At 46.4% G+C, this 24,052-nt stretch overlaps 1 protein-coding gene across 1 annotated transcript in view; it reads right to left on the bottom strand.

Annotated features, from left to right (window-relative positions):
* Nucleotides 1-22,907, bottom strand: part of SMS (spermine synthase) — a 44,769-nt gene extending 21,862 nt beyond the window's left edge. Inside the window, exons 1-2 of the mRNA XM_023634280.2 lie at nucleotides 22,482-22,907; nucleotides 1,881-2,001 (exon numbers count right to left, since the gene is read on the bottom strand). Of these exons, the coding sequence (XP_023490048.1) occupies nucleotides 1,881-2,001; nucleotides 22,482-22,530 (170 nt within the window). The 5' untranslated portion in view covers nucleotides 22,531-22,907. The remainder of the gene's footprint in view (nucleotides 1-1,880; nucleotides 2,002-22,481) is intronic.
* Between the last annotated feature and the right edge of the window lie 1,145 nt (nucleotides 22,908-24,052).

Raw genomic sequence — 24,052 nt, 5'->3', positions numbered from 1 at the left:
ACTCAAAAACTTACTCCAGGAAGAATTCTAAGCCTTCTGGATCACTGCAACTAGGGTCTGTGGTAGAAACTTCAAGAAGTTCAGTAGAGAGGTAGGCCTTAGGAGATAAGAGACGGAAAGCTTCCCCTGGGAGTGGATGGCAGAGTGACAAGGTCCAATTTGCTGTGGTCCCCAAAGGATGGATCGCAGCAACAACAGTGAGAGACAGCAGTGAGAGGGTGGCAGGGAGGGTGGAGAAAAGCAGGCCAGCACAGAGGGGCTGAATGTGAGCCTGCAGGAGCTGGAGGGCTCAAGGACAGCGGCAGACCTCTACTTCCGGGAGACTCGCCATTAACTGGGCTGGAGGATGATGGAGGCCAGAGGGGGTTTGGTGGTGGTGCTGGTGCTGGTGATTTGAGGTCATCCTTGAGGAAGAAGTAATTTTAGATGCATTTGAGGTATCTGCTAAACACATATATGGAGGTTTGCTATGTGGTTAGAAATACAAATGTGGGTTTGGGCAGAGGGGTTAGAATGTCTGAGAAGCATCAATTACCCCCCATAGGGGTGGACCATAGACTTATCAAGAGAATAACGGAAGGGGGGTGGGGTCAAAAGGAAAACTTTCCCTCATCTCACAGCACTGTCTTCTGGGCCTCTGTAAGATTGGGGGGGTCGGGGGGAGAGGATATTTTTGCTTTTAATAGAAAAACAAGGGAGAGAATGTGGAACGTTAATGAAGTCATGTGGAACTCTAGTACTTTGTACCCACTGGGGGAATGGAATGAAAGCCATCAAAAATATCCAGGAGTTCACATTTCAAAATTAGTAGTGCAAACTACTAAGAATCTTAAGAGTAACTAAGTCTAGCTATGTCTCTCTCTATATATAACTAAGTCTTAGCTATAAGTCTCATACTAAACTAGTCGAGCTATGATATAGACCTAGACTTAGGAAAACACAAAGAGCTCAACGCACTGGTGTCTTCTATTATCAGTCATTTTTTTTTTTTTTTAGATTTGTCATTTTTTTCCCCCCTTTTTCTCCCCAAAGGCCCCCGGTACATAGTTGTATATTCTTAGCTGTGGGTCCTTCTAGTTGTGGCATGCCACCTCAGCATGGCTTGATGAGCAGTGCCATGTCTGTGCCCAGGATCCAAACTGGCGAGACCCTGGGCCACCACAGCAAGCGCGCCAACTTAACCACTTGGCAACGGGGCCGGCCCCTATCAGTCATTTCTTAATTTAGGTTTCCTTTTCTCAGAACACATTGACTTTCATCTACATATTGATTTATGTAAAGTCTAGATAGATTCTAAAGTTTTAAGGAGAAAAAAACACAACGAACTCTTGGAGCCCCTCAGCTTCCTATCAAGCTACTTGTAGACTTTCACATCCTGCATTTGACTACAGTCTGCATTAATTGATCATCACTTACAATAGTGCTAACTCGCAGTGGCGTCAGCCGAACAACAGCATGAGCATCCCCCGGGAGATTGTTGGAAATGCTATTTGGGGCACAGCCCCAGACCTACCGCATCAGAAACTACTGGAGTGGGACTCAGGAATCTGTTTTAACCAACTCCAGATCATGGCCTGCCAGCTCATGCTGCTTACGGTGCCCGAGGGTTCTGGGTCCTGGCCACATAATAGAATCACCTGGCAGGCTTTGGAGGAACACTGATGCCCAACAGCCTCAATCTCTGGGGAAGTGCCTGGGCATGGTATTTTGTGAAAGTGCCCCCAGGCGATTCTACGGTGCAGCTAGGGCTGAGAAGCAGTGAATTCTAGCCCCCTCCTAAAAGATGTCACAGAGGAAATAAATACGACCGCAACACAGCCCTTTGTCCCGCCTCTCATTAAGTGCTCAGATCTGAAAAGCAGCACTCAAGACCAACTCACCTGCCATTTTTGTTTATGTAGGTCGCTAAATAGCCATGGTCCTGCCAGGTGTGCACCGACTCCGTCATCCCCTGCTCCTGGAAAATAGACTGGAGGCCTTTTAGAATGGTCTCGCCATCAGCTGGAGAACAGAGGGAGAAGGCAAAATGGTCAGGATGAAACACATTCAGAAGGAAAGGCAGTGAGGCACAATTTGACAAGTGAACTCTGTAAGAAAATCTGAACAAAGAGTTGCCAGTGTCACTTATCTCCTCTATCACGAGCTATAAACATTCTCGATCCTGCAAAGAGAGGCTGCACAGACTACCAGGTAACACAAGAACACAAAAACCAACCACAAAATAGCTGTGCCAAGGATGCAGACAGATACTCAGCCAACTAGAGAGCATGTAACAAAATATTCAGCCTAACCAGAAATCAAAGAAATGCAAATACAATAAATGAGATTCCACTTTAGGGTAAAAAAATTAATGAGGATATACAGTACTAGAAACGGGATGACCACCCACCGTTGATAGGTATTAAAAATGACTCCAAAACTTTCGGCTGTACGTTCTAGGTGTTTTACAATAAGGATGGGTTGCTTTTATAACCGGAAAAAATAAATATTGCCGCTCAGTAACATATTTCTAAATGGTAGAAACTGAACTACAATTCCTCATGGGACAACCTGCTGGGCACTGTGATCCCCTCCTTGATCCAAAGCCAATTGTCCCCTCTCCCACCCCATTCCTCTACAAAGTGGAGCTCAGTGTCCCCAGGTCAAGATTATAGAAATTGCATCAATCTCTGCAGGTACACTTGAAGCCAGAATCTTCAAGAACATCCACCATTATGATACTTAGAGGAAAGGCAAAAGGCAATTTATTCTTCTCTAGTTATATCTGCAAAATCGTCGTTCCCTGAGAAGGGTAAGACAAAGAACCAAGATGGGACAAAAGGAAGTACTCTGTTCTGTCCCTCAAGCTCTCCGCAGGCTGGTGCTTTTCCCACATGAAGGATAAAAACAGCATAGGCTGCAAAGCACCAAAATGAAACAGCCCTGTGACCTGAACTGAGGCAAGAGAGAAAACAACGATTCACAGCTGACTGCAGTGTGGTTTCATAAGAAAATTGCCCTTGAATTCCTTCCATAAACTAAGGCGTGCCAACACTTGGACTGGAGGTTCAGGATGTTTTCATTCTACACAGAGTCTCACCCAGCGACATGTGGAACTATGTTCCCAAGCCCTTCCAGTGCACAGCAAGAATGAAGGCCACAAACCGGGTTCAGAGGCCAAACTGCCCAGCAGATGCGTTTTATTCTGGCCCGCACAAACTTTTTAAAAGAATGTAAGTTAGTTACCATTTAAAAACCAGAAGATTTCACCCACCCCCGCTGTAGTAAGTGGAATTGTGGCCCCCAAAAAGACATGTCCATATCCTAATCCCCAGAAGCTGGGAGTGTCACCTTATTTGGAAAAAGGTTTTTGCAGATGTAATTAATTTAAGGATCTAGAGATGAGGGAATCTTGGATTATCCAGGTGGGTCCTATATCCAATGACAAGTGTCCTTATAAGAGACAAGAGAAGACACAAGTGAGAGGAGGAACAGGTAATGTGAAGACAAAGGTAGAGACTGGAGTGATGTGGCCACAAGCTAAGAACACCTGGAGCCACCAGAAGCAGGAAGAGGCAAGCAAGGATTCTCCCTGGAGCCTTTACAGGGAGCGTGGCCCTGCCAACACTTTGTTTTCAGACTTCTGGCCTCCAGAAACGTGAGAGAGTAAGTTTCTGTCATTTTAAGCCACCCAATTTGTAGTACTTTGTTACAGCAGCCCTAGCTGACTAATACACCCACCAAAACTCGCTTTAACAAACAATAGCAAATGGAGTAGGAAAAATGGCCGTGAAAGCGTATTTTTTAATCTTCTGAATCCCCAAACACAGAGCAATTAGGATAGCACAACCAAAACTCATGGACAACATGTAGAACAAAACTAGATGACAGGGTGTACCCCCAAATCCCAAAACATGAGTAAGTGGAGACAGGCAGGCTACAGCCCAGGAACCAGCAAGTGTGTGAGAAGAAAACGGGAAAGCAAAGGGACTTCAAATCCCCCATAAAAACACCAACAGCGGTTCACCCGCAAGGACGATCTCTTCCTTTAAAACGGCTGCACCCAGCAGACCACATCCATTTGAGAGCAGGGGACCTGGGTAGGGCCGGACCATGTCGGGGTGGCTGAGCTCTATGGATGGCCAAAATGAACTGAGGCCACTCCCAGGAAAAAGCCCCACATCGGGAGAGACTACTGGAGCAAAATCCACACCACACCCCCATCAGAACACAAGCATCCACCAACACCCACCAGTGACCTCATGTCTCATTAAAATCTTGCTCTCTCCCAGCAAACCTGTGCCTTTGGGAAACTCGTTCGGCAGAAAATAATCTAGCTGGCTTCGCTATTCTGAAAGTGGCTTCAGGAAATTAAAAGGGGGAGGCCTGAATTATATCCCCAGAATTGTGCTTTTAAGACTGAATTCCGCCCCTTAAGAAAATTCCAATTTCAAACTTGATAAAAAGAACTGTGTTTGTCAATAAAGCATGGGGGGGTCAGGCCACCATGGAAGGGACTGAGCGGCAGGGCGGTAAAGACAAGTGTGCCCAGCATGCCCAAGTCCCACAGATCCCAGCAGTCCTTCCCCGGAATAGAAAGCCACTATGTCATTATTCAGTCCCTCCTTGGCTACAACAGATGTTTTCTGTTTTGAAAGTGCATAAAACAAATCATCACTCCCGGTAAACAGCCTCAAGATTGGGTTCTGTTGGCACGTTACAAAAGAGAACACCAATCCCCCAGGCTGGTGAAGGGGACAATCCAGGCAGGGCCACCCTGCGTGTCACTGGCCAGGCTGTGCAGTGAATGAGGACCCCGGCCCTGGGGCTGAGCTGAGACAAACTCAGTCCCTTGGACTGGGGAAAGGGGTGTCTTTGTCTGATACATGCAAAGCCCTTGACTGCTGGCCAAGCCCAGCATGGCAACCGTGCCCTTTTTCTAACTGGCACAATTAGCAGAAAGGTACTGAGTGGGCTAATGGAGACCCTATAGCCAGGTTTCAAACTGAAGAAAAACACACTACAAGAGAAATCCAAGTTTTACTTATTTCTATACTGTGTGCTTACCCCCCAGTTCAGTAGAAACAGGCCAGGTCTGAAGGTTATTTCTGGCTACTGCCACCACCCAGTCCCATGGGCATTAAGTGCTGGGCTTCCTCCTGAGCTGGGGACTCCACTGTCACCCACACTGCTCCCAGCCCTTGGGGAAGACCCCAGAAAAGGGAGCCAGAGCTGAAACCACTGCCCAGCACCTCTTTTCCAGACTAATGGTTTTAAAACGAAAACTAAAAGCCAAAGACATGAGCTCCACTAGGCTTACCGAGGTGGCTCACTTGCTTATCTTGATCTCAGCTGCTTAATAAATGTTTTCTTTTGTGGATAAATGAAAATTTGTTTCATTTGGCTAAATTAATCATTATTACTACGCCTTTGCAGAGTTTCTAGAACGTATAGACCAGTCATTTTCAATCCGAGCTATGCATTATAATCACCTGGGGAGTTTTAAAAATTCTGATGCCATATCCTAGACCATTAAATAAAAATCTGAAGGTGAGACCCAGGCATCGGTATTTTTCAAAGCTCCCTGGGAAATTCCAATATGTGGCCACAGTTGAGAATCACTAATCTACAGCACTAGATACAAAAAAGAAAAAGAAACCCCCACTATCTCCAAACTAATTACATTCAAGTCACCTACGGGTTATATAAAATGTTCAACAAAACAGAAGATCCGGAAAAAAGTCCAAACTCCTTAGTAACTATAGCCACAGGTAACTTATGACATGCCCCAGAAAACGCTTTGCAATTATTATCCAATTTCAACCTTCATGCCTGTCTAGTTAGGAGCATGTAACGTGACCAAACAAAATGTACTTGTTCTATCTGGGTTCCTAAACCGGGGCTGACAATATGGTGTGAATGACTGTTCTGTCCCTCACAGGACTTTGGCAATCCCAGCCATACCCACAAAATGTGAGTAGTGCCCCACCTTGTAAAAAGAACAAAACAAAAAACTCCATACCCCAATTTTCCAGGGGCACAAGGGGAGCAGGGCAATACAATCCCTTGAGAACTACTCGATGCTCTACACAGGAGTGAAAAGGAGCCCGCGGTCAGAGCATACCCAAATTTGGGAACACAAAATAGTGCTGTCCTAAATGTCTACAAATCAGAATTTTTTAAAGTAGACTCAAATGCTAAAAGAAATATAACCATACTGCTTTAAAGTAGACATGGTAATCCAAACTAGGCTAAGAAAATGTTGTTTGGCTGGCCAGGCAAGAATGACATATAGCTAGTTGTACCACTCAGAGCCTTCCAAAGTGCTCAGAAACACAGCAACCTCTCCCAAAGCAAAATGTGTCCTTCGTCCACTGGACAACTCAACGTCCCCTTTTCCAGACCACTGCCTGCTTTTTGTGTGTTTATTCAACAATAACTTAAAAGAATCAACTTGGAAGTCTGGTCCAAATTAAACACACCACTATCAAAAGAAGGGAAGGGAAGACAAAAGAGGCGGGGGATGAAGGCCCAAGCTTCATCTCCCTGTCTGCCTCATTTTATCTCAGGGATCCATTTTTAGGCCTCTCTTGGAGAACAAACCTCATTCCCCCAACCCTGACCATCAGCTCCAGATGGCTGAATCCCACATCCGTATATCTAATTGGAATCTGCCTCCTACCCAAGTGTTCCCCGCCCTGTCCCAATCCCGAGTCTGAACTCGCGATTGGGCTTATTAGCCTTCCGTATGCCCTGCCATCCTTGTTAATACCCCTTGCCACTTAAGATCCCCATAATGGTCCCACTGAAGCTTCTCCCACAAACCACCCCCTCAGTTTCTCTGCCCCACCCAAACTCACAGGCCTGGACACCCCTGATGTACAGACCTAGTTTCCTCAACCATAAAATGGGGACAGTACTTGCCGGGTTCCTGTAAGGAACCCAGCACCAATGTTAGTTCCCTCCATCCCTCGTGGTCTGGTACTGCCATGTAATCACTGACCCATGAGGTGGGCAGCCCTGCATGCGTGCTGTACCCACCCAATGTTTCTAGCCCAAGAAGTCAAGGGATCCGTGCCGAATAAAAACCCAAGGTACCAGGCACCCTGGTAAAAAGGCTGGAAAACAGGCTTCAGTTACAGTCCCACTTCTTCAGCTTTAAGAGGCTAAAATACTGGAACCCCCTTAACAACATTAGAGAGGCTGCCCTAAGGGAATAAGCAATTCTCACCCGTCTGAATCCAGAAAAACTCTTGACTCTGTCCCCTCTTGTGACAATCACTTAGAGCCTTTAAGTCTTTTTCAACTTCAGAAACTTCAGCTAAGAAAACTCAGAACTAGGGTGTGCTGGCTTTCTCCAAGCTACAATCCTGAGCCCCTGCCCCACCCCTGCTGCAGGGCCAGACGGAGCAGGCACCCTACTCCGCCTGCCCTGCCAGGGGCCAGAGCCGCCCCAGGCTCCTCTGCAAGATTAGGGGGTTGGAACAGGTGATTTTCGGCTGCATTCCTTTCTGCTCTCTCACATTCAAGCAGCACCTGGCTTATGAAATTAGGCAATGAATTTCTATTCTTGTCAAGAATAGCTTTAATAATGCGGGCTGGAAATTCCAAACCTCACCATCGAGCCTCCCCCGCCATTTCTTTGCCTTCTAGGTCTCTCTCCCACAGCAGCTCAAGCTACTTACACTCCAAAGGGTGGTTAACTATTCCCATGATCGCACGGTGTCCAAGTGGTGAGGCCAAAAGCCCAGCCTCCTTCCAGGCCCGCTCCTACCTCCCAGACCCTGAGGTTTCCAGAGCTCATGCCCTCAACTTGATTCCCGGCTCCCTCTGGTCTGCCTCCCCTACCATACTCCCTATCTACCGTCCAGGTTAGAGTCCACCCCCACCCGCTGCCATCTCTCCCTTTCCAAGATCTGCACTCTTGTGGCAAGATGGCCCCCCAAAGCTGCTGGTAGACCCATGTGCAGCTCCCTGCAAGGGGCAGCATAACCGAGGCATCATTTCTCCAAAACCCAGGGCTCTGATGTCAGAACCTCTGAGCAAGGCTGGGGTTGTGCAGTTTCCCTTCACACATAAACCAGCTTCCTGGTTTTCTCGATAGACTCCTAAACCTAAAGGAGGAAGAAAGGGGGGCCGGCCCCATGGCCAAGGGGTTGAGTTCGTGTGCATTCCGCTTCTGCAGCCCAGGGTTTCACCAGTTTGGATCCTGGGCGTGGACATAGCACCGCTCATCAGGCCACGTTGAGGCGGCAGCCCATGTGGCACAACTAGAAGGACCCACAACTAAAATATACAACTATGTACTGGGGGGATTTGGGGAGAACAAGGAGGAAAAAAAGAGGAAGAAAGGGAAACTGGACTCCAATACAGTTTAAAGTCATTCAAGTATCTACTTTAAAAATCCACTCAGATGTCCTAACCTTGACAGTGGTGGTGGTTACACGACTGTACGCACTGGCTACAATTCAGCACTGTAAGCTAAAATTTACTCTATGCAAAATCCATCTGCCTTGGTGCTCTAGTGGTAAAGACCGGGTGCTCTCACCACCACGGAACAGGTTCACTTCCCGGTCAGGGAACCACATCACCCAACTGTCGGTTGTCAGATTGTGGTGGCTGCGTGTTGCTTGACACTGAAAGTTATGCCACCTGTATTTCAAATACCTGCAGGGTCACCCATGGGAGACAGGTTTCAGCAGAGCTTCCAGACCAAGACAGACTACGAAGAAGGACTGACCACCCACTTCTGAAAAAACTGGCCATGAAAACCCTGTGAACAGCAGTGGAGCATTGTCTGATAGAGCGCTGGAAGGTGAGAGGATGGCGCAAAAAGACCGGAAAGGGTTCTGCTCTGCTGTGCACAGGGGCACTAGGAGTCAGAATCAAGTCAACGGCACTAACAACAAAAAATACATTAAGTTAAAAAAAAATCTGTTCCAGAGTTACCACCACCCCTAGCATAACCCCTGTGAGAATAACAAAATAGTATAGCATTCCTCTTGGGCTCCCTGCTCCCTCTCACCAGAGCTGGCAACCGCCTGAGGGTTTGAGGATATCTTTTCAACTCACTCTGGATATGCTAGGTGCAATCTAAAACATGCAGTGTTGACAGGCAGCAACTCCAGATTACTGAAATCAAGTGATAAACAGAAAAAGTCTTCATATTTCACAATCAAAAAGAGCTTAAGACTTAAAATTTTAAAAAATCGTAACATAATTTTAAATTTGACAGAGAGTCTGTACATCAGGAAACTTCTCAGACATTCAGAAGCCTAATGAATTTCCAGGGATTAAAGTGAAGGTGAAGCAGGTGGTTCCTCGGCCTGTCTTACCTCAACTGCTTAGTTTTATATTCCCACGTCCAGCCCTTTTTACAAGAGCTGCAAAATGATTAATCTCATCACACAAAACCCAAGCCGACAGGAATGTTCAGAGCAGCATGATTCACGATCGTCAAAAAGTGAAAACATCCCAACAGCCCATTAAGTTATAAATGGATAAGCAAAATGTGGTATATCCCTACCAGGGACCATTATTCAGCCATAGAAGGGATGCAGTACTGATTCATGCTACCACATGGATGACCCTTGAAGACATCAGGCTAAGTGAAAGAAGCCAGTCACAAAGGACCACATTTTTTTTTTTAAAGACTTTTATTTTTCCTTTTTCTCTCAAAGCCCCCCGGTACATAGTTGTGTATTTTTAGTTGTGGGTCCTTCTAGTTGTGGCGTGTGGGACGCCACCTCAGCATGGCCCGATGAGCGGTGCCATGTCCGCACCCAGGATTCAAACTGGTAAAACCCTGGGCCGCCAAAGCGCAGCGCACGAACCAAACCACTTGGCCATGAGTCTGGCCCCCAGGACCACAGTTTATATGCTTCTATTGACATGAAATGGCCAGAAAAGGCAAATCCCTAGAGAACGGCTAAAGGTTACAGGGTTTCTTTCTGGAGTGATAAAAATGCTCTAAAATTGTGGTGATAGTCGCACAACTCTGTGACTACACTGAAAACCAATGAATTGTATACTTTAAATAGGGGAACTGTATGGCACATGAGTAATATCTCAATAAAGCTGTCCAAAAACCCCAAACAAGCTGCACTTTTAGATTGGCAGTTACTGTGAGGTAATCGGAGAGAAACTTTCAGAAGTCGGTTTCTACCCTTCAATCAACCATAAGACAGGCCCTAAGCACCAGGTTAAAGGGGCTGCAAGGATGGTCTTCTCTACCCATCCCTACTAGTCACCACCCATCACAGAATAGCCAGTGTCTGAATGGTTGTTGTGTGCAGGCACTGTCCCCAGGCACCGGAGATGGCTTTCCTTCCACTAAAGCGTGCCTGCAGCCAGTCTTAGTGCCTTTGTTCAATCACAGCAGCAAGGTACAGCGTGGGGACTACAGTTATTAATACTGTATATTTAAAAGAGTTGCTAGGGGAGTGGATCTTAAAAGTTCTCATCACAAGAAAAAAAATGTGTAAATATGTGGTGATGGGGTGTTAACTAGATTTATTGTGATTTCACAATATATACATATATTGAACCATTATGTTGTACACCTGAAACTAATGTTATATGTAACGTTATCAATTATACCTTAATAAAAAAACAAGTAAGTCACAGCTGCGAGGTGGGGCTGCAAAATACAGAAAGGGACAAAGACAATTTGGAGGGCTTATTTTCAGAGCATAGTTTGATATTCATATAGAAACCAAACCAGGAAAAATTAACTCCAGAAAGAAAGAAAGAAAAAGACCTGCTCAAGTTGTATTGAAGGCCACACAACACAAAAATAACACCCAAGTTCTTTTCATGCAAATGGGCGTTAAGGAAAACCATATGAGATTGTTTACAGTACCAGCCACAATGACTATTTCTTAAAACATTAAGATCCACTTAGTATACTGTAAAACGTGTTGCTAATTATTTCACTGCCCTGTCTTCCCTTTCCCACTGCAGGAGAGAGCAGTGAAAGGGGCATTTCCCACGGACACGTGGGCCCAGCTCCCATCGTCCCAACACCTGCTGGAAAGGGGGCAGAAGCCCCGCTCTACTTTAAAATAACACCATCGCAGGTCCTCCATGAGCCAATCTCCTTACAAAATTGAAAGCGGGCTTAGCAAAAAATAACTTATAAGATACAATCATAATCCCTCTTTAGTCTGGAACCCAAAAACTAATGCAATTATTTTACCCTCTTCTCCTGGTAAGCCTGTTTCCCCACAAGACTAGCAGAGTCTAAAAGGAGCCACAACCCACAAGCCTGGTCGGCACAGGGAGGGTGGCACCTCCACGGAGCTGTCACGTGGCTCCAACTCTCCCATCCTCACATTCTGACTTAGCTCACATGAGAGGCCAACCAAGAGTTATAAAATAAGGCACAGAAAGGGGAAATTAGGCAAAAGCCTGGCTTTCATTTGGGGCAAAGGTGACACTGTTAGTTTGTGGTCATGAGACACCGAACACTGGGCCACTTGCCTGTCCAGGAAGGAATCATCAGAGGAACACAGGCATCCTACAAGGCCATGGGCTTGAGAAACGTGTTTTCAAAGGAGCGAAGCGGGCTGAAGCTGTGGAAGAGAGCAAGAAGGGAAGACGGCCAAGGCAGAGGACACAGAGATGAGGTCAGGACCACAAAGAGCCCTCTCTGGGGGCTGCGCTCAACCCAACAGGAAGAGAAAGCTGAAGGAAGCAAAACCAGGCCCAGCAGCAGCATAAACAAGGACAAGCAAGGTGGCAAGAGGGGACTTGAGGGGTTTGAGGTTAAAGGACAAGAGAAGACTTAAGGCATCCGGACGAGGAAGAATGAGCAGCCCTTCCCTTACGTTCAGTCCAAAACTGCTGTCTACAGTCCACCAGGAAGCCTGGAAAGGGCCCCAGTCGCCACCTGCCACCTCTCCCTTATCTCAGAGCAGCGGGAGGAAAAGAGGCTACAGGCTGGCCCCAAGTCATAGGGCAACGGGTCCCTTCAGCTCCACCCTGAAGGAGAACAAGATTTTTTTTCCCAAAGCAGAAACTGTGAGATCGCCACCTTCATTATCCAGGAAGGATGAAATATGCTTTCCGAGTGCTTCAGCAATAGTATGAATATCCAGCTTTCTTCCCACTAACTTTAGGTGGGCAGAATCCCTTACCAATCAGACCTACCACCATTTCTGTTTCTAAAAAGAATTCTAGGATTTCTGGCTGAGCTTCTATGCCAGGCTGCAAATCAACAATGAAACAGCATTGCCAGAAATAAAGCAGTCTGGACTTTGTGATGTCAAAAATCACATTTGTACCAGAGCTGTCCCTGAGGTGGCCCTGGCACCCTCCCTTCCTCCAGCTTTGGCCAGGGCAGAATCAGCAGAAAACCACTCAGGTCTGCCCCCTTCAGAATGGACTACCAAGAAGATTACTCAGCACCTGGGAGGTGCTGGGAAAGTGCATGCGACTGGAGAATAGTACAGAGACTAGAAAGACAAAGGGCACAAGTCAGAACTCCCCAGACACGGTGAGGGGCATGTGCTATGATGGATTCCAGATGAGGAAAAGGCCATGTGGGGGGCCTGGGAATCTGTACTTGTAGATTTTTCCAGATGGCTCTGAAGCAAGCCACTGGACTTAGATGGTCTAAAGGCAAGGGTGGGCAAGCTTGTTCTGTAAATATCATACTTAGCTGGAAGACTACAAAAAGAGGCCAGAGGAGCAGGATTTGGGGCTCAAGGGCCTTAGTTTGTTGACCCCTGGGGTCTGAGGTCCTTTCCAGCTCTAAATGCTTAACTGACAGGGACACTCAGCTGTAATTCTACAACCTGAATTTCCAGAAGTGACATTCTTAGAATTCGAGACTAGAATAATCTGAGGAATATTTCCTACATTCAAGTTGGCAACTTACTAAATGTGGAAAAAAATAACAGCTAATAACCTATATAACTAGGATCCCTGCTTTTCAAGGAATACATGGAAGTAACTAACATTAGCAGCTAACAGAAACAACCTCACACTAGAGAATGAGAACATTAAGAGTACCAGTCTCCATTTTAAAGTCTCAAATCACTAATCTATGCTCCCACTTCAAGACCCTAGAAAAAGAGAAAAATAAACCCAAAGTAAGCAGAAGGAAGAGAATAAGGATAACAGCAGAAATCAATGAAATTGACAACAGAAAAACTATAGGGGAAAAAAAAAATCAATGAAGCAAAAAGCTATTTCTTTGAAAAGATCAATAGGATAGACAAACTCTAGCAAGACTGACAAAGAAAAAAAAAAGACACAGACTGCCAGTATGAGGAATAAAACAAGAGATATCATTACAGACCCTGCAGATACCAAAAGGGTAACAAGGGAATCCTATAAACAACTCCACACACATAAATTTGACAACTTAAAAAGGAAATGAGCCAATTTCTCAAAAACACAAACTACCACAACTCACCAATATGAAATAGATAATCTGAATAGCCCTATAACTATTAAGGAAATTGAATCCGTAATGTTAAAAACTCCAAGAAAAAAAAAAAAATTTGAAGCCCAGATGATTTCACTGGAGAATTCTACCAAACATTTAAAGAATTAATACCAAATCTACATAATCTCTTCCAGAAAATAGAAAAGGAGGGAATGCCTCACTATTCATATACCAAAACAGACAAAGACCTACAGGCCAGACCAATATCCCTCATGAAGAGAAACACAAAAATCCTTAATAAATCCTTAAACTCCTTAATAAGAATTCAGCATTATATAAAAATAATTATATACCCAGGACCAAGTGGGATTTATTCCAGGTATACAAGGCTGGTTCAAGGTTTGAAAAAAAAAAAAATGAAAGTGATTCACCACATTAACAGGCTAAAGAAAAATCGATACAGAAAGCGTTTGACAAATTCAACACCCATTCAAAATAAACACACAGAAAACTGAGAATGGAAAAACTTCCACAGCTTGATAAAGAGCAACTACAAAAAAACTACAGCTAGCATCATACTTAATGGTAAGATTAAATGCTATTAATGAAAGTGTAGACAGCTCAATAAGGCAGAGAAGGGTCAAGAACTTGCCCACCGTCACACAGCTAATAAGTGGTAGAGCCAGGATTTAAACTCAAGCAGTCAGCCTCCAAAATCCAGTGCTTCTTCATCATGACATTATGTTGCCTTCCTTAGTTACAGATGCAACAAGAATAAGCCATTTGTCCCATATACCAAATCATCACGAGTGGTTATCTACTTGTGATAGGATTACAGATCTGGGTTCCCCCTTTCTTCATATTTCCCTACAACCCGCACATGGTCTAAAATGAGCAAATAACTTTTAAAACAAAAACATATGTAAAAAGACAAATGCATAAACCATTCCTTGAACAGCTCCTGTAGTTTCTTTAAGTAGAGCCAGATCCTTTATTCAAAGAAAAACAAATACACACAGGAACTCTGTTAAGAATTTAACATTCACAAAATGCTTTTTAAAAAAAGTCTTATCTTCTCGCACCTCATACCAAAGGGAGTAAGTTGATGGTAAGCTCTTTCCTGTCTCCAACCTAAACAAACCCCACGTAGGAACATCAAATTCTTGGATAGACAGGCCCATGATCCTCTTCCTCAAAACCCCAGAACCAGCTGGGCCCGAGATGCAGTATTACGCAGTTCAAAGATTCAGGGTTAAACCATTTATTAAACCTACACCATTACTGTTTCCCAAAGCGTGATCCACAGCACACGTCCTGAAAAATACTCTGTAAGAAAAAGGGTCCCATAAATAAGTCCTGGGGATGTAATGTACAACATAGTAACTATAGTTAATAACACTGTATTACATATTTGAAAATTGTTAAGAAAACAGATTTCAAAAGTTCTCATCAGAGGAAAAAAAAATTTTGTAACTGTGTGACGGATGTTAACTAGATTTACCGTGGTGATCATTTCGCAATGTATACAAATATCGAATTGTTACGTTCTACACCTAAAACTAATGTTATACATCAATTACACCTCAATAGAAAAAAAAAAAGGGTTCCATGCTGAAGCAAGCTCGAGATATTCTATATTCACCTCTAGGAATTCAGAATGTCAATTAGCATACCGTGGTCTTGCCTGACTGCTAAGATCTGCAGTCCTCTGGAAGAGACAATTTGGCCTTAAATATAACCACGTCCTAGAAATTGCTCAGGATTCTCACTGAAGAAATTTCCATTCTAGGGAAAACAGAATCATGCAACACAAACTCATGGAAGTGATATCTTAGAAATCAAAGTGTCCTTTAAAAATCCTGCTTTAATAACTTAAAGAGGTCCTCCAAATAAAGTAAGACCAACCTTCAAATCACATGCCAACTCATTATTTTCTGCCTCTTCTTTTGCCAGTAGAACTTTCCTTATCTTTCAGTAAGTTAAATTCACACCTCTTTATAACTGAGCATCTTTATCCACTGGCACAACTTCAAAGTTCTCAGCCCTAAGTACTGCAATTAGTGTTAAATGTTTTATGTATCATCTGACACTCTTCCAAACATTTTATTGGACATCCCACCCAACAACACAGTGTGTGGGATTTTCGTATCATTAGCGCCTTCGTGCAGAGGCTGAAATGAAGGTGTATGTGAAACTACCCAGAGGGTTAAGTCAGCTCAGGAATCTAGAACATGCTATGGGCTCTTTCCAGCTCCTTTTGAGTTTGTGGTTTAGCACATAAATGCATTTGATCACAAGTATGGCCACCAGCTCAGTGGCTCCTTCCGGAACACAGATGATAGTATCAGTTTAATGAAATCCAGGCCCACCACAACTTAGGGCCCCAGAGTTGTTTTTCCTGGGGTCTGGAAAAGTGCCTAGTTGTAAGGGTTTAAAAGAGCATTTGTGCAATGGTTTACATACTTGGTTTGCAGATTCAATTGAGGAGGTTTCCCGACTTTTCAAAAGAACTGAGCCTGTAATTAAACTACCATGAAATGGTGGTTGGAGCCGCAGCTCACACCAGCAGGCTTAGGTTACAACTGCACTGAAATGGTGGATTACAACGCCTGGAATATGTGTGACTCCAAAAACAAAACTCAACTCAATAATTGTTTCACTGAACACATTTTTAAACAGACACCCAACTACAATCCAGCAGCATTCTAACTAATCCTTACCTGCCAAGGCTTAGTATAACTGCTGTGGTCTCAATTCAAATTATAAAGCCCCTAATTCCAAATCCGACCCAGGTATCAAGTCTAACACCAACAGCTTTAACCCTTCAAAGCTATGAGAGACCAAAGCACTTCCATCTATCTCCCAAGAAGTAGCAGAGGCCGATTCAAATACCACCAATTTCATTACACAATTAAGAGGATGGAAAGAAGATTCCAAATGGGTAAGTCCTTCACTGCAAAACAAAACTGGCTTTCCCCCCTCAAAAAACACAAGACAAATTGTTTACCAGTTAGTTATTAAACTGGAAAACACCCTCCTTAAGAAACATCACATGCAGAGCTTTGAAAAAGTACCTCTCCTGTTAACTGGGGCGGGGATCTTTCCTAATGCCTGGATTCGAGTCGATTTCTTAAACAGCTGTTGGCCCTTCCAAAGCATTTAAAACAACAGAGAACTACCAAAGAGCTAGAGGAGGCTTCTTGATGAAAAGCACAAACTAATTTCACCATACACCACCTCTACAGGTTTAAACTATACCCTAAAAAGATTATGGTTTATACAATTTAATGGCAAGCTCACAAAACTAATTCCCAGCAATGTGCAATCATTCAGCCTAGAGTCAAATAGAGCATGATCAGTGCAATTAAGAATCTTTTGCAGAGTTGGAGGAAAGGGAGTTTAAAAACAAAATTCCAACAAAGCAAAGGAGCATGCCAAAAGGCGGCAGACTCCAACAAGGGAGCTCCCCCAAGCAGTCCATGCATTTTCAAACACAATTAAGGTCTGAGAGAACACCTATGTAAAGGACCAAAAATGCCTTCCCCCAAGCTATTCGATTCTGAGTCCAGGTGCCTCCTGGCTACTTGGAAGCACAAGGGGCGTGAGACTCAAGTGTGGATTGGAGGAGGGAGAACTGGGTAGAAATGGAAGTTGGAAGGACTGATAAGAAGTTCCGACTTTATCCATTGGGTAAGGAGGACCCAGAGGAGGGTTTTAAAACCGGGAAAAGGGACAGGGATCTGTTGAGTTCCTGATAATCGAGCCCTTCCCCAAAATGCAGACAAAATAGGGAGACCGTGGCCAAGAATCGCAGCCAGGAAAAAGGTGAGCAAGGAATTTGAGAGTGTAGCAAGTAGGTCCACAGGACTTAATGACTTGCTGATGGGGGGGGTGCCCCCAAGGTTTCTGATACAAGGGTTTTTTGTTTCTAATGAGGATCCTATTATAGCAGTTCTCATGCTTAATCAGCATCAGAATTACTGGGAGGAAGCTGGTTAAAAATGCAAATTCCAGGGACTCTCCCCCTCAAAGACTGTGATTCAGTCAATCCAGAGCAGGGCCCAAGCATGCATTTTCCCACTCCCAGTCTTCAGCACCCCCAAGGCTTCATTGTTAGAGCAGGCGTGGGGGGAGGGGGGTGTTGTTGTTTATCATAATGGTGGGTAAAGTGTGATGATACAAGGGATAAGATAATGCTGAGGAGGTAGGAGGGAAGGCTCTTTCCACTCTTGAACAAAACAACAAAAAAGCTAGATCAATCAAAACTGGATTGTTCAGGTTTTATGCTTATAGCTTTTTAAAACATACAAAGACGATACGCTTCCACCAGAAAGCACCTCAATAAATCCAGGGGAGAGTGGGAGCTTGGTAGATGAGCCAACGGTTCAGGAAATCAGGGAGGGAGGGTCACGGAGCCACAGGCGCAGATGGCTACGAAATGCCGGCCCAGCCCTCTGCTCCTAACCAACCCCACTGCAAACCTCGGAGACAGATAAGGCCCCGTCCTCCCTCCCTGCGTAATGGAGACTTCCAAAAAGAACTAGGGAACTGTTGAGAATTTGTCATCTAGATCATTGCAATGGCCTAGTGAGCCCTTACACCAGGGATTCTCGACCTCAGCACTAATGGCATTTGGGGCTGGCTGTACTGTAAGGGGCCGTCCCGTGCACTGCAGGATGTTTTGCAGTATCCCTGGCCTCCTAGATGATAGTAGCACCTCCTCAGTTGTGACAACCAAAAATGTCTCCAGATAGTTGTGGGGAGAAGGAGACAGGGCTGGTGCGAATCACTGCCTTAAAGAGGCTTCACGGTTGTGAAACTAACAAAGGCCTTGGAATCAAACAGACATGACTTTGAATCCCAGCTACCCCTCGTCTAAAGTGAAAAACTTCAACCGGCCTATTTATTCATCTCTAAAATGGGGATAACAGGCCCTACCATAGGGTTGTTGTGAGGATTAGTAAAATAAAGCATAATGTAAAATGAAGCGTAATGCGCTGAGGCCAATGCCTAGCCCAGGAGGCAATTCATAAATACTGGCTTTTATGTTTTCAAAGAGATGTTTTGAAGAGGAACTAAGGACATTTGTTTACAGCTCCCGCCTTGAGTAGAAAGCTGCTACTCCAAAAAGAAACAATATACAGAAATGGCAGTCCCAGTTCTCTCTCCAGCTCCTAGGGGGTCTGAACCTGGGGGGGGATGGCCGGGTCCACAGATTCCCAAGGGGTCGGTGTATACAATTCAGGGAGGCTGTGAACTTGGAAAAAAACACATATCCTTATTTTCACTAATTGAAATTTGGCATTTTCTCCAGTTATGCTTGTAAAACCACACATTATCAACTATACCTGACCACTATCACCACTAAAATCACAGCCGAAATAGATTTTCTTGGCTCTACTTCGAAATTATGGACGTTATTAGGCCTGCTGCTAGCTTGTGTTTTTTTTGTAAGATTTTATTTTTCCTTTTTCTCCCCAAAGCCCCCAGTACATAGTTGTGTATTTTTAGTTGTGGGTCCTTCTAGATGTGGCATGTGGGATGCCACCTCAGATCGGCCTGATGAGTGGTGCCATGTCCGCACCCAGGATTCGAACCGGTGAAACCCTGGGCCGCCACAGCACAGCGTGTGAACTTAACCACTCGGCCCCGGGGCCAGCCCCTCGCTTGTGTTATTTAACGTGTAACTAAAGCAGCACATATTATTATGTCACATATTTCGGGTTTATTTTTTAAATTTTATTTTAAATGATTGGGTTATTTTATGCATTTAAAATTCTTATTTTGAGAAGAGCTCCACAGGCTTCCCTGATGAAGGTCAAAGACACAGAAGAACCCCTCCCTAAACCTTTTCGGTTAAGCCCATAATTCCGAAGCAGCCTTCTGTTCTTAGTTTATTCAAGATTTTTGTTATAAAACTAACTTGTGAATTCGAGTGCCACAAGTCCCTTTGTTTCCCTACATAAACTATAAATCAGGGGTCCAAAAGACGGACATAATAGCATCAGCCAGGTTTCCCCACAAAGGACCCATGCCCTTAATTCTAAAAGTAAACGTGTGCCTCGTTTTCCCATGGTGGACTTTAACTAGCTTTCCACCTTTACCATAACATCAATCGGGTCTACTTAACCAGCACTGGGTCCAGGATACAGACCCCGGAGGTCTGCCTTCAAAGATGCTCCCAGACCAAGGGAAGAAATGGACATCAAAAGGAGGATTGCTAGACCTTTCCAGGGCTGACTGGTCAGCTAGAGGCTGTTTGCTCTAACAGGGTAGGCAGAGGCCATGTGTACCTCACCTCTGTAACCAGGCACGCTTGCTGCCTACCGTACATGACTAGGAACAAACCATGCGTCCTCCACCAGCCCAGAGATGCTTAAACTACACAAACATGGGAAATGCTTATTCTTGTTAGCTTCGGGCTGAGAAATCACACAATTTTCTGGGCTCAAGAGTCCTCAGAGTATAATGCTTCACTTACAAGATGACCAAAGATGAAATTTTTTTCTTTTAGCAAAAGTTAACATTTCCTGGGTTACCTCATCAGCCAGAGCATGAAACCGGCACCACCAGATCCAACCTATAATTGCCCTTAGTGGCCCAATGGCTGCTGGGCACTAGCTGGCTTGCACTGGTAACTAAGTTCTATGGAATCGCAACATAATAACATAACTAAGTGTTTCAAGTTTAATTCCATTAAAATCACATCATGGAACTGGAGCCTTTGAAAGGATTACTGACAAATGGGAAAAAGAACAGGAATCCAGGCTCCACAGGCATTTGACTCACTCTTGAGTCACATCCAAAACTCACATGCCAAGAGTAATGCCTTTTGACTCATTATTATTAAAATAATGTTTTTGGAGACCTCACAGGTGGTAGATCTCTCACCAAGCACTCCTTAAACTTAGAAGATCCTAGTCTAGCCAGATCCCCTTATTTTACAAGGGTGGATACCTACTGACAGCAAAGGGACACGCCTCCCCCCAAGCCCAAATCAAGTGATGGGGAATGCGGGGAGAATCAAAGTTCTCTGACTCCCAAAATACTTCTGTAGGGACCAAGATATACCACAAATGCGTACACACACATCCCCCTCCCTAAGATGCTTTCTACAATCTTCTTCACCTTGCCATCAAATCTTTCTCATCTTTAAGATTAATAGGCTGGGAATGAAGAATAACTGGCTGGGAATTCTCCTCAATCTTTACTTTCTCTTTGCACAACTCTCAATTATTTAAATGCTACTTCCACACCTTGTCAATTCAGAAGCTGCCAGTTTCTCCTGCTCCCTTCCAAAATGCATCCATGGTTCTCTCTCCCTTTTTGGCCAGTGTCAGCCCAAAGTGTTCAAGTTCTCTCACATTTTCTTCATGCAGTTAAGTGAAGGTTTTCCCCCACATTTACAACAGAACACAGAAGCAGCCCATTGGGTGCCATCATTTCAACAGGTAACACCTGAATAAAGCTGAAAGCTGTTTAAGGCTTCAGGCAAGGACACTCAGACTGACGAAAGTGCCAGAACCTTCCAGCCTCATCCAGAGATTACCCTCCTTAGGGCCTAGAAAAGCCATGAACAAGTACAGGTGCACATTCACAGATGCTTATCACCAGGGACACTTCCTAGACGCACCTCTTAGCAGCTAGGTGACCTTGAACCATTATTTCTTCCTCAAGCCACACCCCCCTCACTTCTAAATGGAGTATGCTAGAACCTTCGCTAATCACTAAGCCCTAAAGCTGGCCAGGTAATTACTCAACAAAACCTTAGGCATCTCACGACCCACCAGCTGCACACCCCAATCACCATTTTATCTCCTGACTCTTCCCAGCAGTCTCCCTTCCCTCCATCCTCAACTAAGAAATGTGGGAACAAAAAAATGCTTTGTCTGCTCCAAGTCACTTCCAACTCCCCAAATACACTGATACTACTTAACCTCGTAGTGTTTTACAGCAACTCCCTTAACACTAAAAGCCCTATGAAGTGTACACGGTCCTTCCTTTTTTTTTTTTTTTTTTACCACAGGGAAGATGAGGCTCAGAAAGGATGAGAAATAGGGCCAAAGTCACAGGCAGAGCCAATCGAGAGAGAGAAATCCTCAGTCTTTATTAAATCTTGTGCCTTCGGAGATCCTTTCAATTGGGGGGAGAAAATGCAAACCGAGTACTTAGAAGCTGAAAAAAAAAGAGACAAAGTGAGGAAGTCAATGTTTTAAATGGTAACAGAAAAGGGTGATCCATCCAATTTGAGGGAAAAATGAACAAAATAGGGATGAGACGCTCCAAGTGGGACGCACGGGAAGCGCAGATTTAAGTCTGCAGCACTCACAGGTCTAAACCCCACCAGAAAAAAGACGGGCCGTCCTCCCCCTTCCCCCGTTAGAAGCACCCAGAGAAAGCGTGCAGAACACCGCTCCCCTTCACAGCGCCTGCACACGGCTCCCACTCGGCCGGCCCTCTGTTCTGCTCGGCGCGCAGCCCTCCGAGCCTCCCCGACTCGGGGAGCTCTAGTTCCCGCGCCCAGACCTCAGCCCCCCCAATAAGCATCAGCGTTTCCTTTCCCGTCCCCGGCCCTTTCCGGGGGATCCGTCTCCTACGCAGGCGGCCAAGAATCCTGCAAGCCCGGCGCCGTCCTTCCCCAGCCCGAGCGCCCACGCGGGGAGCCCCCGCCCTCGGGGGGACTCGCCCGCCGCGGAGGACGGGAGAGGTCACGCGGACGGCGCGCGCCCTGGCCCGGCCCGTCCCTGCCCCACGGGGGCCCGCGGCCGTGGCGGGGGCTCCTCCCGCGCCCGGCGGCGCGAAGGGGACCCCGGCGGGGGCGGCCGAGCCCGCGTGGAGCTCCGGGGGACGGCCCAGGCCCCGAAGGGCGGCTCGGCCACGGGGCTGGGGGGGTTGGCAGTCGCAGCCCCTCCAGGCCCCGCGCGGCGGCCGGGACGGAGCCGCGCGTGAGCTGGCGCGCGGCCTCCCCGGGAGGCCGGGGCACGCGGCGCTGCAGCCCGGGAGACGCCGTGGCCGCGCGGGCCGTCCGCATTGTTCGGCCCGCGGCGCGCGCCCCGCCCGGCCCCCGTGGGCCCCAGCCCGCCGGGCAGGTGGCGGCGCGCGCCCTCACCTTTGGCGCCGAGCATGAAGTCGAGCGTGCTGTGCCGTGCTGCTGCCATAGTGAGGCGAGGCCCTGTGCCATGCCTGGCGAGGCAGCCGCGGGAGACGGGGGCCGCACGGCGTGTCAGGCTGCGGCGGCGGGGAGGGCGCCGCGCCGGGGGGAGGCCGGGCGGCGGTGGGAGGGACCGCCGGGAGCGACTCGGGGCGCGGGGCGGGGTCGGCCCGCCTCCGGGAGGGAGGAAGCGAGGACGCCTGCAGCCCCGAACTCGGCGCGCAGGGTGGAAGGCCTCGCGAATGTAATGGTGGAGACGTGGGCGCCGCTCTCCCCGGCGTGCGTCACCGAGGGCCGCGCCCCGCGCCGGGGATCGGGCGGGCTCCCGCCGGCCGAGAGGGCACCTTAGGTTTAAACCGCGTGGCACGCCTTCCGGGGGGGCCGACCCCCACGCTTCCCCCAGACCATCCCCCAAGCCAAGCCCCTCTTGCTTCCTGGCCAAGTCGGGAAAATAACATGCGAGGATCCACCCTGTAGTCTAAAAGTACTGCCGCCTTTTCCTTAACTCTTCAAATGCTACAGATAAACCCATTAGAATTATTACCATTATTAGCAAGGGTCTCCTTTGCATTTTAGGACTGAATAGAAAGCTCTTAGGTATTTAATTACCTACGTTTTCACGCCGAATGGGAATAGGGGAAAGCAAGCGAGAGGCTAGCGCTGTTAATGTGGCTGTGGGAAATGACAGATTCTAGAGTTGCTCCTCCATCACTGATGCCTCTATTAGTGGCAGTGAACCTTTCTGCTGTGGGCTTGTCTGACTTTGGGGGTAGGGCTGGTGTTCAACAAGATGTGGCAAAGGAGAGAACGTCAGAGTCTGCACTAAAGCCCTCCTTTATTACACTGACGGTGTCACTGGGCAAGTGCCTCCATCATCCCATCAGTCTTCGGCGCCGCCTCGGCGTTCAGAAGCTCCACAGGAATTACTGAACTGGCTGGGTAAAGGTTAGATCAGTGAATTCATGCACCTCCACAAAAGCAGGAAGAACCTAGATAATAAATTCCTCTCTCCCGCAGGGAGTCCCTAGTGGCTGTTTGACCGAGTCCTTCACCTTTCTACAAGAACTGGGACATGTCTTCGCAAGTGTTCTTCAATCAACCATTCTGTTAAGAACGGGATCCCCTTTTTAGAACCTGCATCAGGCCACCTCTTTATTGCTCCACATATGTTGCTTTCTTCTGTGGATCCCAGTTCTCAATTTCGTTAGCTATTCTTCTATCTCAGCCTTCGGTCTCTATACTTCAGCCTGCAGCTCCTGCTTTCTTCCGGGGATGTTCTCCAATTCTTGCCGTTCCTCTGGAGTCAGGTCACTGGGAAGACAGTTGTCCTCCTCCGCCACGTTGCAGGGACAGTAGGGCTCCACAGGTCTTGTGTGACTCTCCATGCTCAGCAGTAGGGTGGGCCTCTCGGGCACATAGCCTGTGCAGTGGCACAGGGCCTCACACTGAAGGGCCCTGCGCTTGGTTTAGTTCTCTGTTGCTATCTTGAAATTCTTAATAATTTTTGAACAAGGGGCCCCATGTTTTCG

Source organism: Equus caballus, chromosome X, assembly GCF_041296265.1.
Source record: "Equus caballus isolate H_3958 breed thoroughbred chromosome X, TB-T2T, whole genome shotgun sequence".
Lineage (NCBI taxonomy): Eukaryota > Metazoa > Chordata > Mammalia > Perissodactyla > Equidae > Equus > Equus caballus.
Note: the sequence above shows the minus strand (reverse complement) of the source record. Positions and strands in the feature narration are given on the sequence as shown.